General features: G+C 43.5%; 1 protein-coding gene across 1 annotated transcript in view; it reads left to right on the top strand.

The window, feature by feature from the left end:
• Positions 1 to 1728: 1728 nt before the first annotated feature.
• PEX19 (peroxisomal biogenesis factor 19) overlaps positions 1729 to 15473 on the top strand; it is a 19787-nt gene continuing 6042 nt past the window's right edge. Inside the window, exons 1-5 of the mRNA XM_040332235.1 lie at positions 1729 to 1835; positions 5066 to 5166; positions 8599 to 8764; positions 10498 to 10583; positions 14176 to 14340. Of these exons, the coding sequence (XP_040188169.1) occupies positions 1781 to 1835; positions 5066 to 5166; positions 8599 to 8764; positions 10498 to 10583; positions 14176 to 14340 (573 nt within the window). The 5' untranslated portion in view covers positions 1729 to 1780. The remainder of the gene's footprint in view (positions 1836 to 5065; positions 5167 to 8598; positions 8765 to 10497; positions 10584 to 14175; positions 14341 to 15473) is intronic.

Below are 15473 nucleotides of genomic sequence, written 5' to 3'. Positions count from 1 at the left end.
AAACACATACAAATAAAATAAATACACAAATAAAATCAAGTACATAAACAAATGAAATTAATAAATCTATAAAATAAAATAAATAAATATATATATATATATATATATATATATATATATATATATATATATATATATATATATATATATATAGTACATAAATAGAATAATTACTTTAAATTAATTAAAGTAAATAAAATGAATACATACTATACGTAAAAAAAAAAAAATTGTTTAAATAAATTAATTATTTAAAGTAAATACATAAATAAATTGAATAATGTAACAAACATAAATAAACACATACAAATAAAATAAATACACAAATAAAATCAAGTACATAAACAAATGAAATTAATAAATCTATAAAATAAAATAAAAAAAATATATATATATATAGTACACAAATAGAATAATTACTTTAAATTAATTAAAGTAAATAAAATGAATACATACTGTACGTAAAAAAAATCAAATAAAAAGAATAAATCGTTTAAATAAATTACTTATTTAAAGTAAATAAAATAAATGAATACATGCATAAATGAAATAAAATACATAAATAAATTGAATAATGTAACAAACATAAATAAACACATACAAATAAAATAAATACACAAATAAAATCAAGTACATAAACAAATTAAATTAATAAATCTATAAAATAAGATAAATATATATATATATATATTATATATATATATATATATATATAGTACATAAATAGAATAATTACTTTAAATTAATTAAAGTAAATAAAATGAATACATACTGTACGTAAAAAAAAAAAAAAAAAAAAAAGAATAAATAGTTTAAATAAATTACTTATTTAAAGTAAATAAAATAAATGAATACATGCATAAATGAAATAAAATACATAAATAAATTGAATAATGTAACAAACATAAATAAATAAGATAATAAGATAAATAAGATAAATATATATATATTGTATTTGTTTGTTTTATAGATTTAATCATTTCACTTGTTTATTTTTTATTTACTTGATTGTATTTATGTATTTATTTTATGTATGTGTTTATTACATTATTTAATGTATTTTTGTATTCTTTTTTTATTTATGCATATATATTAATTTATTTTAATTTATTCATTTGTTTAACTAAGTAATTATTATATGTATGTACTGTATATATATATATATATATATATATATATATATATATATATATATATATATATATATATATATATATATATATAAAACCAAATGGAAAAAAAAAAAGTAAATAAAAAAATGATACATACATAAAATAAATGAATTATAAAATAAATAAATAAAGTAAATATATAACAATAAACGAATAAATATATTTAAAAAAATAAACAAATAAATATATAAAAAAATATAATACAGTAAAAAAAAAAATGTATAAATGCAATAACATAAACGAATAAAACAAATAAACATAATACATAAAAACGTCCATAAAATATTAGTATTCATAAAAAATAAATACATAAATAGGGCAAAAAGTGTAGCAATATAAAAATGAGTGACGTTTGTGGCCCCGACGTTGCAGGGTGTCCGCCGATCACATGACCCGGGTGTCCCCGGGCTGTCAGTGTCACTCGTGGTCGCCTATCACCAGCGCAGCTCTCTGCCAAGCTCCTCCCCTCTCACCTTTTCCAAGTACTGTAAAAATGGCGCCGCCCGCAGCGGCCTCGCTGCCCTTACCGCTCTGCCGCTCCCGATTGGCCAGCCCAGGGTGACGTCGCTGAACACGCAGCCCTCCCCTAGCAGCAGAAGGGAGTAAAGATGGCTGAAGCAGGAGGAGGAGGAGAGGACAAGGAGCTGGAGGAACTGCTGGACAGTAAGAGGGGGGAGGCTCACATGGTCAGGGTGGCATGGGGGGCAAAGGAGGGGTGGGACACCGAGGCTGGTGATGTGACCCCCCCCCCCCGGCTGCTCTGTGTGTATGATCTGGGGGGGGGAGTGTCATTACCCCCAGGTGGACTTTAACCCTGGCACTGCCAGCTGGCACTCCACACACAGACAGGAGAACATTGCACACATCATGCCAACCACACACACCGCTTATATTGCCCCTTCTACCCCTAGAGGGCATGGGACCAGAGGGCACATGGGGGGGGGGGGTGACCTTCCTTTGGCTGGGTGATGATGATGTCATCCTCCTGGATCTGTGCAGACTTTAACCCCTCCTGTACCAGGGTTGTGACCGGATTTTGATGTCATTTCAAAAATGGGTGACCCCCATCACCCCGTCTCTGACCCCTGTACCCATCCCTGACCCCCATCACCCCGTCTCTGACCCCCGTATCCATCCCTGACCCCCATCACCCCGTCTCTGACCCCTGTACCCATCCCTGACCCCCATCACCCTGTCTCTGACCCCTGTACCCATCCCTGACCCCCATCACCCTGTCTCTGACCCCTGTACCCATCCCTGACCCCCATCACCCCGTCTCTGACCCCCATCACCTGTCTCTGAACCCTGTACCCATCCCTGACCGCCATCATCCCGTCTCTGACCCCCATCACCTGTCTCTGAACCCTGTACCCATCCCTGACCGCCATCATCCCGTCTCTGACCCCCATCACCTGTCTCTGAACCCTGTACCCATCCCTGACCGCCATCATCCCGTCTCTGACCCCCATCACCTGTCTCTGAACCCTGTACCCATCCCTGACCCCCATCACCCCGTCTCTGACCCCCATCACCTGTCTCTGAACCCTGTACCCATCTCTGACCCCCATCACCTGTCTCTGAACCCTGTACCCATCCCTGACCGCCATCATCCCGTCTCTGACCCCCATCACCTGTCTCTGAACCCTGTACCCATCCCTGACCCCCATCACCCCGTCTCTGACCCCCATCACCTGTCTCTGAACCCTGTACCCATCTCTGACCCCCATCACCTGTCTCTGAACCCTGTACCCATCCCTGACCGCCATCATCCCGTCTCTGACCCCCATCACCCCGTCTCTGACCCATGTACCCATCCCTGACCCCCATCACTCCGTCTCTGAACCCCGTACCCATCCCTAACCCCCATCACCCCGTCACCCATCTCTGACCCCGTCTCTGTCCCCCATCACCTGTCTCTGACCCCTGTACCCATCCCTGACCCCCGTCACCCGACCCCCGAAGAGAACCGGTCCTGTATATTGAGAGAATTAGGTTGAACTGGGAACACCCGCTGTTTGCAGATCAGCCACTGGAGGGAGCTCTCCGTGGCTCAGTGCCATCACTTTGCCCTTCCAGAGGGTCCTCAGCAATGTATAAACTCCAAGTCACCATTTTTGTTGGGAAGGGGTTAATCTCACATTACAGATCCTCGGCGTGAGTCCCAACCTTTACCCCGTCCTCTGATCTCCCATCAGGTTTATCTATGGATACATCTCACCGTTTATTGCTTTATTTACTTACATCTCCACCGATGATCTGCTCATCTTTCCGGATGTATTATGTTCATTTATTTTATATATCATTAGTGGGGTTATGTCCATATAAATGTTTATTGTAGTAATGCAGATCGTCCCCCCCCCGGTCCCCCACATCACCGTGTGAACTTTAGGGTAACCCCACCACACTTTCTTTGTACAGGGGAGGTTATTGGGGCGGCTTGGTCTGTGCAGGGCTGGTGCTTGGGGCGGCTTGGTCTGTGCAGGGCTGGTGCTTGGGGCGGCTTGGTCTGTGCAGGGCTGGTGCTTGGGGCGGCTTGGTCTGTGCAGGGCTGGTGCTTGGGGCGGCTTGGTCTGTGCAGGGCTGGTGCTTGGGGCGGCTTGGTCTGTGCAGGGCTGGTGCTTGGGGCGGCTTGGTCTGTGCAGGGCTGGTGCTTGGGGCGGCTTGGTCTGTGCAGGGCTGGTGCTTGGGGCGGCTTGGTCTGTGCAGGGCTGGTGCTTGGGGCGGCTTGGTCTGTGCAGGGGTGGTGCTTGAGGCTGCTTGGTCTGTGCAGGGGTGGTGCTTGAGGCTGCTTGGTCTGTGCAGGGGTGGTGCTTGAGGCTGCTTGGTCTGTGCAGGGGTGGTGCTTGGGGCTGCTTGGTCTGTGCAGGGCTGGTGCTTGGGGCTGCTTGGTCTGTGCAGGGGAGGTGCTTGAGGCTGCTTGGTCTGTGCGGGGGATGCTGCTTGGTCTGTGCGGGGGATGCTGCTTGGTCTGTGCGGGGGAGGTGCTTGAGGCTGCTTGGTCTGTGCAGTTGAGGTTCTTGGTCTGTGCAGGGGAGGTGCTTGAGGCTGCTTGGTCTGTGCGGGGGATGGTGCTTGGTCTGTGCAGGGGGGGCTGCTTGGTCTGTGCGGGGGAGGTGCTTGAGGCTGCTTGGTCTGTGCGGGGGATGGTGCTTGGTCTGTGCAGGGGGGGCTGCTTGGTCTGTGCGGGGGAGGTGCTTGAGGCTGCTTGGTCTGTGCAGTTGAGGTTCTTGGTCTGTGCAGGGGAGGTGCTTGAGGCTGCTTGGTCTGTGCGGGGGATGGTGCTTGGTCTGTGCAGGGGGGGCTGCTTGGTCTTTGCGGGGGAGGTGCTTGAGGCTGCTTGGTCTGTGCGGGGGATGGTGCTTGGTCTGTGCAGGGGGGGCTGCTTGGTCTGTGCGGGGGAGGTGCTTGAGGCTGCTTGGTCTGTGCAGGGGAGGAGTTTTTTTTTAATTACTCAAAACCCTGTGGACTCTGCAGGGGAGGTTCTCAGAGCCACCTCAGCTGTTCAAGAGGTGCTGGGAGCCATCTGGGCTGTGCGAAGGAGATGCTCGGAGCTACCTGAATTTGGCTGGGGAGGTGCTGTGAGCGCTGTAGGCTCTGCAGGGGAGGTGCTCGGAGTCACCTGGGCTTCATGAGGGAGGTTCTTGTTGCCACCTGAACTGTGTATGGAAGGTGCTTGGAGCCACCTGGGGTGTGCAAGGGGGGGGGGGGTCATTAGATACCAGCAAGTTTTAAGAGGAGGGGGTTGTCGCCCAGATGGTGTGTGGGAGAAGAAAACAAAGACTGACCTCAGAAGTGTTTACAAGTGGTCATTTTTGGTCTTCTTTTTGGTTGAATACCTTTTTTTAGTAGTCACATTTTAGATTTGGAATCACTGAATTGTTTTTCCTTGGCAGGTGCACTGGATGATTTTGAGAAGACCAGCCAACCTGCTCCGACCTCGGACAAAACTACAAAGCCCTCGGGTCCTGAAAGGCCACCGGCAGATGCTGCTAAGGTAGGTGGCGGCCATGTTTGTCCCTTTTTCAGTGTGTGGAAAACTCTGGAGGCCAATGTGTCTTCTTGACGTTCTTGTGTCTCATCCTTCCGATGGCTCCATGTTGGGGTTGAAGGGCAGAATTTGGAGGAGGAGAGGGCAGAAGGTGGGGAAGGTGGCCGCTGTATGCTACATCCTCACTCCCTAATTTGCAACCCCTTTTTTTTTTCTGCTCAGGCTGCTGGTATGGTGGGAGCCGGCACAGGGGTGAGGAGCTCAGTCTGGGGAGCTCCGGTGGTGGAGGTGGCTACAGGGGCAACACTTATATTGCCATGAGGGCTGTAAATAAAAAATATCATGTAGTTGAGTGTTCTGTTAATGGTACAGACTCGGTCTCCTGATCTGGTGATCTTCATAACCTAACACTCATCAGGATGTCAATGTGCCCGGAGGTGCTGGAGCCGAGTCATCTGGCAGGGCACCTGACAGTCGGTGTGATAGTCATGTTCCTATTTAACCAGTTCCTTCCTGTAGTGCATTTAACTGCAGGTGTATGAGGAGCTTGGGTATACAGAGCACTTGTATAGCTGTCATACCAGCACTCAGGTGGTGGAAAGTCATAGGTATGGGTGTGTTTATGGATATGTGGAGCAGGGCTCAACAAATCCCGGTCGCCAGGTCGACTAGAAATAGTGTCCTGGCGACTTGGCTTGGAAGGTGGTGATCTGGCGCCATCTGGTGGTGGCCGTTGGTATTACAAGTTGGCCCCCATTCACACCTAGGCGTTTTTACGCCTGTAGTGCTACGCCGCTGCCGCCAGAGGGACGAAAACACATGTCCCTCTATGGAGATGGTTCACATCTCCACGCTGAACGCCGGACGCCGGACGCCTGCCGCCTGAAAAAAGGTCCCGGACCTTTTTTCAGGCGGCGTTCGGCTAGGAGATGGGAAGCATCTCCATAGAGGGGGTCAATCTGGGGCACATCTAGGCGGACAATACCGGCGTTTTGTCGCCGCAAATCGCGGTACAAAACGCCGCTATTTGTACCGCGATTTGCGGCGACAAAACACCGCGAATTTGTCTGCCTAGGTGTGAATGGAGCCTAAAGCATTACAAGTTAAACAGCAATTCTAATGTCATTTTTCACTATTTTCACTGCCACCTTCTTCCCTCTAATTAGAACCCCCAAGAGAATAAAATGGCGATCGTGGCAATACTTTCTGTCACGCCGTATTTGCGCAGCGGTCTTGCAAGCGCACTTTTTTGGGAAAAAATTACACTTTTTTTTTTTTTTATAAAAAAATAAGACAACAGTAAAGTTATCCCCATTTATTTTAATATTATGAAAGATAATGTTACGCCGAGTAAATTCATACCCAACATGTCACGCTTCAAAATTGCGTCCGCTCGTGGAATGGCGACAAACTTTTACCCTGTAAAATCTTCATAGGCGATGTTTAAAAAAATCTACAGGTTGCATGTTTTGAGTTACAGAGGAGGTCTAGGGCTAGAATTATTGCTCTCGCTCTAACGATCGCGGCGATACCTCACATGTGTGGTTTGAACACCGTTTACATATGCGGGAACTGCTCACGTATGCGTTCGCTTCTGCGCGCAAGCTCATCGGGACGGGGCGCGTTTTCTGGCTCCTAACTTTTTTAGCTGGCTCCTAGATTCCAAGCAAATTTGTCAACCCCTGATGTGGAGCATGTGGTTCAACCATAAGGACCTATGCCCTGTGGTCGTCATGATGGATATAAGCATTCGCACTGGGGTCCTTGATGGGGTCCTTGATGGGGTCCTTGAAGGGTCCTTGATGGGGTCCTTGATGGGGTCCTTGATGGGGTCCTTGAAGGGTCCTTGATGGGTCCTTGATGGGTCCTTGATGGAGTCCTTCATGGGTCTGTGGTTTAGATGTGGGGCAGCTCCTAGACCTTTAAAGAACAACAGCTGATTCTCTGGTCCTTCAGGGAAAGTTGTCTCTTTGTTCCCATGTAGATCCAATCTGGGGAACTCCACAAGAGCATTCCAAAGGCTCTAAGTCTTATCAACCTTTTCCTTTTTTTTTTTTTTTTTATCCCAGAGGAACCCATATTTTTCAGGTCTTAGGGACCCTTGCAGCAACCAGTTCATGGGGGGGGGGGTCAGTAAAAAAGTGTGCCTTGGTAGTCCGTAGAAAGAATGCCCGACCTTACAGTGATGGTCAGACGTTGCAGATGGCAAAAAGATGGTTGGTATCGTGTTGCTGGCTCTGTCAAGTTACGTTCGCCTCAAAACTATACAGGTACCATCAAATGGGAAGTCCATTTGCCACAGGTCAAGGATCTCCTATCCACCTCTGGAGGAACTTTGGTCGAGAAAGGCTGGTCGAAGGGATAGTGCGCTGGGTCAATCCGCCTTGATTTATTGTCTTGCCATTCTCAGTAGGAGACTTGGTCACCTCTTTGGGACAACCCTGACGTGAGGTTGCGTCTAGGGACTAGAGTAGGTGTACTGTGTGGTTCATAGTATTTACTGGTGTATGTTGTGGTCAGTTCTGCCCTTACCAGTGGCGGCTGGTGCTCCAATTTTTTTTTTTTGGGGGGGGGCGCAAACAAACTAAAAAAAAAAATCAATTGCAGCCTCACTGTGCCCCATCAAAAAGCCGCCAGTTTTCTTTCTTTCTTTCTTTCCTTCCTTCCTTCCTTCTTTCTTTCTTTTTTAGTTTTTCTCTCTTCTCCTTTTTTTTTTTTTTTTTTTTTTCTTTCGCTTCTTTTCTTTCTGTTCTTCTTTTTTTTTTTTTTTTTTTTTTTTTGAAAAGTTCAAACGTCAGCGGCAAGATAGGCCTAGTCTACGATTAAAATAACCTGCACCCTTTTATTTTTGTTTCTTTATTTTTTTTTGTTCTTTTTTGTTTTTTTTTCTTTTCTTTTTGTTTGTTTCTTTTTATATTCTTTTCTTTCTTTCTTTTTGTTTTTTTGTTTCTTTTTATATTCTTTTCTTTCGCTTCTTTTCTTTCGCTTCTTTTCTTTCGCTTCTTTTCTTTCGCTTCTTTTCTTTCGCTTCTTTTCTTTCGCTTCTTTTCTTTCGCTTCTTTTCTTTCGCTTCTTTTCGTTCTTCTTCTTTTTCTTTCTCTTCTTTCTGCAATTTTCTTGTCCTACCCTGCTTTATCCATAACAACAACAAAAAAAAAAATTTGGCTTTAGTTTTCAGACCCCACGATCTTGAATGTCTTATAGCCACCACAGTGTAATGGTTCTCAATCAATTGTTGTTGTTGTTGGTTCAGCACAAAACACGACTGGTAAAAATAAAAATTGGAGTGTGACGGATGTAAAGGTACAGAGGACGTACATATTTTTCAGGAATAATTGTCTCTTTTCCTGGAGCAATAAGTGTCGCCAACCCCCCCCCTCCACACACACACCACCACCACCATGGTGTCACCCTAACCACGTCCCTTTGTCTTCCCAGGATCCCATGTTGGCGTCTCAGGAGAAGTTCTTCCAGGAGCTGTTCAGTACCGAGTTGGCGGCCCAGGCCACGGAGGAGTTTGAGAAGGCCATGAAGGAACTGGCCGAGGAGGAACCCCATCTGGTGGAGCAGTTCCAAAAGCTGTCCGAGGTTGCTGGAAAAGTGGGTGAGTAGTGACTTTCCTGAAGACTATTCCTTTAATATGGAGGCCAAGGGATGTTCGGAAGCCCTCTTGTCGGGGGACGCTTACTTGGTTTCAGTTGATTTTCTCTGGACGCTAAGGGCACAGTGACATTCAGATTCTTTTACCAATGTCTAAAATATGAATGGTCCCGTAGCAGCCAATGAGGTTCTCCGTGCACCACACTTCTTAGGCTTCAGTTATCAAAGTGTTTTGAGATAAGAAGAGACTGTGCCTTCAAACAGTACTGGATAAGACCCAGCCATTGGAGGGGGACCAAACCATTGATGGGGGGTGGGGGGGGATCCAATCCATTTTTGGAGGACCCCAAGCCATTGGTTGAGTGGCGCCCAAGCCATTGGTTGAGTGGCGCCCCAAGCCATTGGTTGAGTGGCGCCCCAAGCCATTGGTTGAGTGGCGCCCCAAGCCATTGGTTGAGTGGCGCCCCAAGCCATTGGTTGAGTGGCGCCCCAAGCCATTGGTTGAGTGGCGCCCCAAGCCATTGGTTGAGTGGCGCCCCAAGCCATTGGTTGAGTGGCGCCCCAAGCCATTGGTTGAGTGGCGCCCCAAGCCATTGGTTGAGTGGCGCCCCAAGCCATTGGTTGAGTGGCGCCCCAAGCCATTGGTTGAGTGGCGCCCCAAGCCATTGGTTGAGTGGCGCCCCAAGCCATTGGTTGAGTGGCGCCCCAAGCCATTGGTTGAGTGGCGCCCCAAGCCATTGGATGAGCGGCGCCCCAAGCCATTGGTTGTAAATTTTGACTTGATATCAAACTCTTGCAATCCCTCCTGTACAGCAGAGCTCTGTTTTTGGGCTGCTGCTTCTCCCTCCCCAAGAAGCAATCAGCTGTGCTGCAATGCTCATGTACTAACAAGGAGCATGCTGATAGGAGGTGAGAGCAGAGTGACAGAGATGAGCTGCTCCTCCTTCACAGTCTGGGGGAGGGGGCCTGTGTTTCTTAACTGCAGGGGAGAAAAACGCGGTGTCCAGGCTTACATTCTATAGAGAGGCGATCACAGCAACAAGCAGAGTTTAACCCTCCATCATTGGGCATGTTGAATACTTCAAGAGCCTGAAAAGGTTAATAATCAAGACTATAAAAATGTTTTATTGATTGCTCGCCTTATTAAAGAGGGGGTTCACCCTAATAAAACAATTTTTTTTTTCTAGCATTACATTAGGCATAGTAGCGCGAGCTACAGTATGCCTGTATTTATTTTTTTAGCCCCGTACTCACTGTGTACTCGTATAGATAAGATTCCGACTCCCCGCGGGGAATGAGCGTTCCTATCCAGAGGGAAGATGATTGACGGCCGGCTATGGCGCGTCACGCTTCTCCGGAAATAGCCGAAATAGGACTTGGCGCTTCACGGCGCCTGCGCATAGTCTGTGCGCAGGCGCCGTGAAGAGCCGAGACCTACTCCGGCTATCTTCGGGGAGCGTGACGTGCCAGGGCCGGCCGTCAATCATCTTCCCTCTGGATAGGAACGCCCATTCCCCGCGGGGAGTCGGAATCTTATCTATACGATTGCACAGTGAGTACCTGGCTAAAAAAATAAATACAGGCATACTGTAGCTCGCGCTACTATGCCTCATTTTATGCTAAAATGTTGGTAATGAGGGTGAACCACGGCTTTAAGTCAGGACGGTAGAATTACAGATGTGGGAATGCATTGGTCTCCATACAGATGATGCAATTCTGTCTTCTTTCATCTGATAGGAAGTGATGAAACCTCCCAGCAAGAGTTTACTTCCTGCCTGAAGGAGACGCTGACCGGATTGGCCAAGAATGCCAATGACTTGCAGGTAAGGGTTATAAAAAATAATAATAATAATAATAATAATATATTAATAATAATATATTATATAAATAATAATATATTATATAAATAATTATAATAATAATATATTATATTAATAAAAATAATGATATATTATATAAATAATAATAATAATAATAATATATTCTATAAATAATTATATATTCTATAAATAATTATAATAATATATTCTATAAATAATTATAATAATAATATATTATATTAATAAAAATAATAATATATTATATAAATAATAATAATAATAAAAATAATATAAGAGACGCTGACCGGATTGGCCAAGAATGCCAATGACTTGCAGGTAAGGGTTATAAAAAATAATAATAATAATATATTTTATATAAATAATAATAATATATTCTATAAATAATAATAATAATAATTATAATAATATATTATATAAATAATTATAATAATAATATATTATATAAATAATAATAATAATAATAATATAAGAGACGCTGACCGGATTGGCCAAGAATGCCAATGACTTGCAGGTAAGGGTTATAAAAAATAATAATAATATATTTTATATAAAAAAAAAAAATAATAATAATATATTATATTAATATATTATATAAATAATTATATAAATAATAATAATATATTATATAAATAATTATATAAATAATAATAATATATTATATAAATAATTATATAAATAATAATAATATATTATATAAATAATAATAATATATTATATAAATAATAATATATTATATAAATAATATATTATATTAATAATAAAAATAATAATATATTATATTAATAAAAATAATATATTATATAAATAATAAAAATAATATTATATTAATATTATATCAAATATATTATATAAAACATTTTTTTATCGCACACTGGCTCTGTATCATTCTTAAAGGCATAGTCCACCTATTGGAAAAAAAATAATATTAATTGATCAGTGCATCATGGCTGCAATTTACGGGCTCCTGCAATCACTTCCTCCAACCCCCAGCCACAGCGCGGTACATATAGTTATAAAATCATATGCACTACAGATCTTCATTCGCTGTGATTGGATACATTGTGCCAATCTTCAATAACCACTTGACCTTTAAAATATTCACCCCCCCTACCCCTCACGACCAGGTCGTTTTTTTTTTTTGGGTTACTACACTGCATTACTTTAACTGAGAATTGCGCGGTCGTGCGACCCCTGTACCCAAAAAAAGTTGGTTGCCTTTTTTCCCCCATAAATGGAGCTTTATTTTAGTGGTATTTGATCGCCTCTGGGATTTTTCTTTTTTGCGCCTCTGGGATTTTTCTTTTTTGCGCTATAAACCAAAAAGTCAGACAATTTAAAAAAAAAAATAATAAAAATAATAATTTTATAGCGTCTACAAACTATGGGATATATACTGATATCATTATTATTAGGGTTGTCCAGATACCGATACCAGTATCGGTATCGGGACCGATACCGAGTATTTGCGGGAGTACTCGTACTCGCGCAAATACCCCCGATACCTAAATAGAATACTTCCCCCCCCCCCCCCCCCCCCGCCGCTCCTGCCGCATCGTGCCGCCGCATCGAGGGACATGGCTAGAGGGACATTGCTGCATATGTGAGGGACATTGCTGCATATGTGAGGGACATTGCTGCATATGTGAGGGACATTGCTGCATATGTGAGGGACATTGCTGCATATGTGAGGGACATGGCTGCATATGTGAGGGACATGGCTGCATATGTGAGGGACATGGCTGCATATGTGAGGGACATTGCTGCATATGTGAGGGACATGGCTGCATATGTGAGGGACATGGCTGCATATGTGAGGGACATTGCTGCATATGTGAGGGACATTGCTGCATATGTGAGGGACATGGCTGCATATGTGAGGGACATTGCTGCATATGTGAGGGACATGGCTAGAGGGACATGGCTGCATATGTGAGGGACATGGCTAGAGGGACATGGTTGCATATGTGGGGGACATGGCTGCATTTGGGGACACATTTAAAAAAAGTATCGGTATTCGGTATCGGCGACTACTTGAAAAAAAGTATCGGTACTTGTACTCGGTCCTAAAAAAGTGGTATCGGGACAACCCTAATTATTATTATTATTATTATTATTATTATTATTATTATTTTTTTTTTTTTATACTAATAATGGTGTGATCAACAACTTGTTTTCCCAGGAAACACAGTTAACCCCTTCCCTGCCAGTGATATTTATACAGTAATCGTGGCTATTTTTAGCTCTGATCGCTGTATAAATGTCCGATCTGTCCGCCGCAATGTCACAGTCCTGCTAAAAATCGCAGCTAACCGCCATTACTAGGAGGAAAAAAAAATGTCATAAATCTATCCCCATAATTTGAAGACCCTACAACTTGATTGGTGCAACCGATCTGTTTGTTTACACTGACAGATCCCTGTTCTGCCTCTCTGTAGAACGATCGTGGGTGGCCGGCGGACATCGAGTCTGCTGGACCCCGCTTGTTGGCTCCAGCAGACTCGATGCGCAAACCAATCAATATACACTTATTGCGATTTTACCAAAAAATATGTAGAAGAATACATATCCACCTTACCAACCGCTCAGTGTCTGCCAAATCTCTCCTCCGAACCCCTACACTGGCTCCCGATCACCCAGCAAATTAAATTCAAAATGCAAAACCACAACCTACAAAGCCATCCACAACTCTCCCCCGAGCTACATCACCAATCTTGTCTCTAAACATATCCCAAACCATCCTCTCCGCTCTTCTCAAGATCTCCTACTGTCAATCTCTCATCTCTTCCTCCCATGCTCATCTCCAGGATTTCTCCCGAGCCTCTCCCATCCTCTGGAACTCGCTACCTCAATCTGTCCGGCTATCCCCTACTCTTGCTACCTTCAGGCGATCCCTGAAAACTCACCTCTTCAGGGAAGCCTATCACGTCTCCAACTAATCCTTTACCACTTCCGTCAATCAGCTCATTGCCCGCAGTTACAACCTTTTGTACCACCTGCCCCGCCCTATTAGATTGTAAGCTCTTCTGAGCCGGGCCCTCGTAATCCTCTTGTATTTTATTGTATTGTCTCCCTTTTTATATTGTAAAGCGCTGCGTAAACTGTTGGCACTATCCTGTATAATAATAATGTCACACCCTTTAACCACTGGAAGGATTTGGCTCCTCAATAACCAGGCCATTTTTTGCGATACAGCACTGTGTCGCTTTAATTGACAATTGCGCGGTCGTGAGACGTTTTTACCCAAACAAAATTGACAACCTCTTTTCCCACAAATAGAGCTTTATTTTGGTGGTATTTGATCCCCCTGCGGTTTTTATTTTTTGCGCTATAAACAAAAAAAGAGCGACAATTTTGAAAAAAAAAGAAAATAATAAAATAAATATAGTAATAATATTATTATTTTCTATATCCATTGTATACTACATACAGCGATTTACAGGCTTGTTGGCCTCCATCAGTGCAGCTTTCTACAGGATCCAACCTGGAGGGCTTCTTGGTTCCTGTGGTCCCTTCTCACCAGAAGCTCTACAGTTCTACTTCTCCTGTAGATAAATCTTCCTTGTTCTCTTCTCAGAACCCCCCCAACCTATCGGAGGAGGAGTTGGCTCGGGCGATGGAGGGTCTCGCAGTGGACGACGCAGACGGAGAAGGAAATATCTTGCCGTTCATGCAGAATATCATGCAGAGCCTTCTGTCCAAAGAAGTCTTGTATCCGTCCCTCAAAGAGATCACAGACAAGGTGAGTCTTCCTTGTGGCCCTCTAAGGACCCGTTGGCACCGGCATGGATTTCTATGCATTTCCATTGCAGTAGGGTCCGCGTGATAAACTGAAAGGGGGGGGGGGGGCAGGCAGATCATGGCTGGTGGGAGGGGCCAGGAGGGTGCTGTGGTGTTTTCGGGAAGCTATGTACAGCCCCCTTCTGGCTCCTCCCACCAGTGGGAGGAGTTATGCAAATGGTAAAAATGCTTTGGTGGGTGGGTGTCAGTTTGGAGGAGCGGGCGTCCCTAGACAGGCTGTATTTGCATGCATATCTTCCACATGGGATGCTGAGGCTCTATGATTAACCACTTAAGCCCCGGACCATTTTGCAGCTAAATGCCCAGGCCAGGTTTTGCGATTCGGCACTGCGTCGCTTTAACAGACAATTGCGCGGTCGTGCGACGTGGCTCCCAAACAAAATTGGCGTCCTTTTTTCCCCACAAATAGAGCTTTCTTTTGGTGGTATTTGATCACCTCTGCGGTTTTTATTTTTTGCGCTATAAACAAAAATAGAGCGACAATTTTGAAAAAAATGCAATATTTTTTACTTTTTGCTATAATAAATATGCCCCAAAAACATATATATATATAAAAAAAAAAATTTCCCTCAGTTTAGGTTGATACGTATTCTTCTACCTATTTTTGGTAAAAAAAATTGCAATAAGCGTTTATCGATCGTTTTGCGCAAAATTTATAGCGTTTACAAAATAAGGGATAGTTTTATTCCATTTTTATGAATTTTTTTTTTTTTTTTTTACTACTAATGGCGGCGATCAGCGATTATTTTTTTTTTTTTTTTTTTCCCGTGACTGCGACATTATGGCGGACACTTCGCACAATTTTGACACATTTTTGGGACGATTGTCATTTTCACATTTTAAATTGCATTCTTTATTGTGAAAATGACAGTTGCAGTTTGGGAGTTAACCACAAGGGGGCACTGTAGGAGTTAGGGTTCACCTAGTGTGTGTTTACAACTGTAGGGGGTGTGGCTGTAGGTCTGACGTCATCGATCGAGTCTCCCTATAAAAGGGATCACTCGATCGATACGCCGCCACAGTGAAGCACGGGGAAGCCGTGTTTACATACGGCTCTCCCCGTTCTTCAGCTCC

This window comes from Rana temporaria, chromosome 13 (assembly GCF_905171775.1).
Source record: "Rana temporaria chromosome 13, aRanTem1.1, whole genome shotgun sequence".
NCBI lineage: Eukaryota > Metazoa > Chordata > Amphibia > Anura > Ranidae > Rana > Rana temporaria.
The sequence above is the reverse complement of the archived record's forward strand: the minus strand, read 5'-3'. Positions and strand labels throughout refer to the sequence as shown.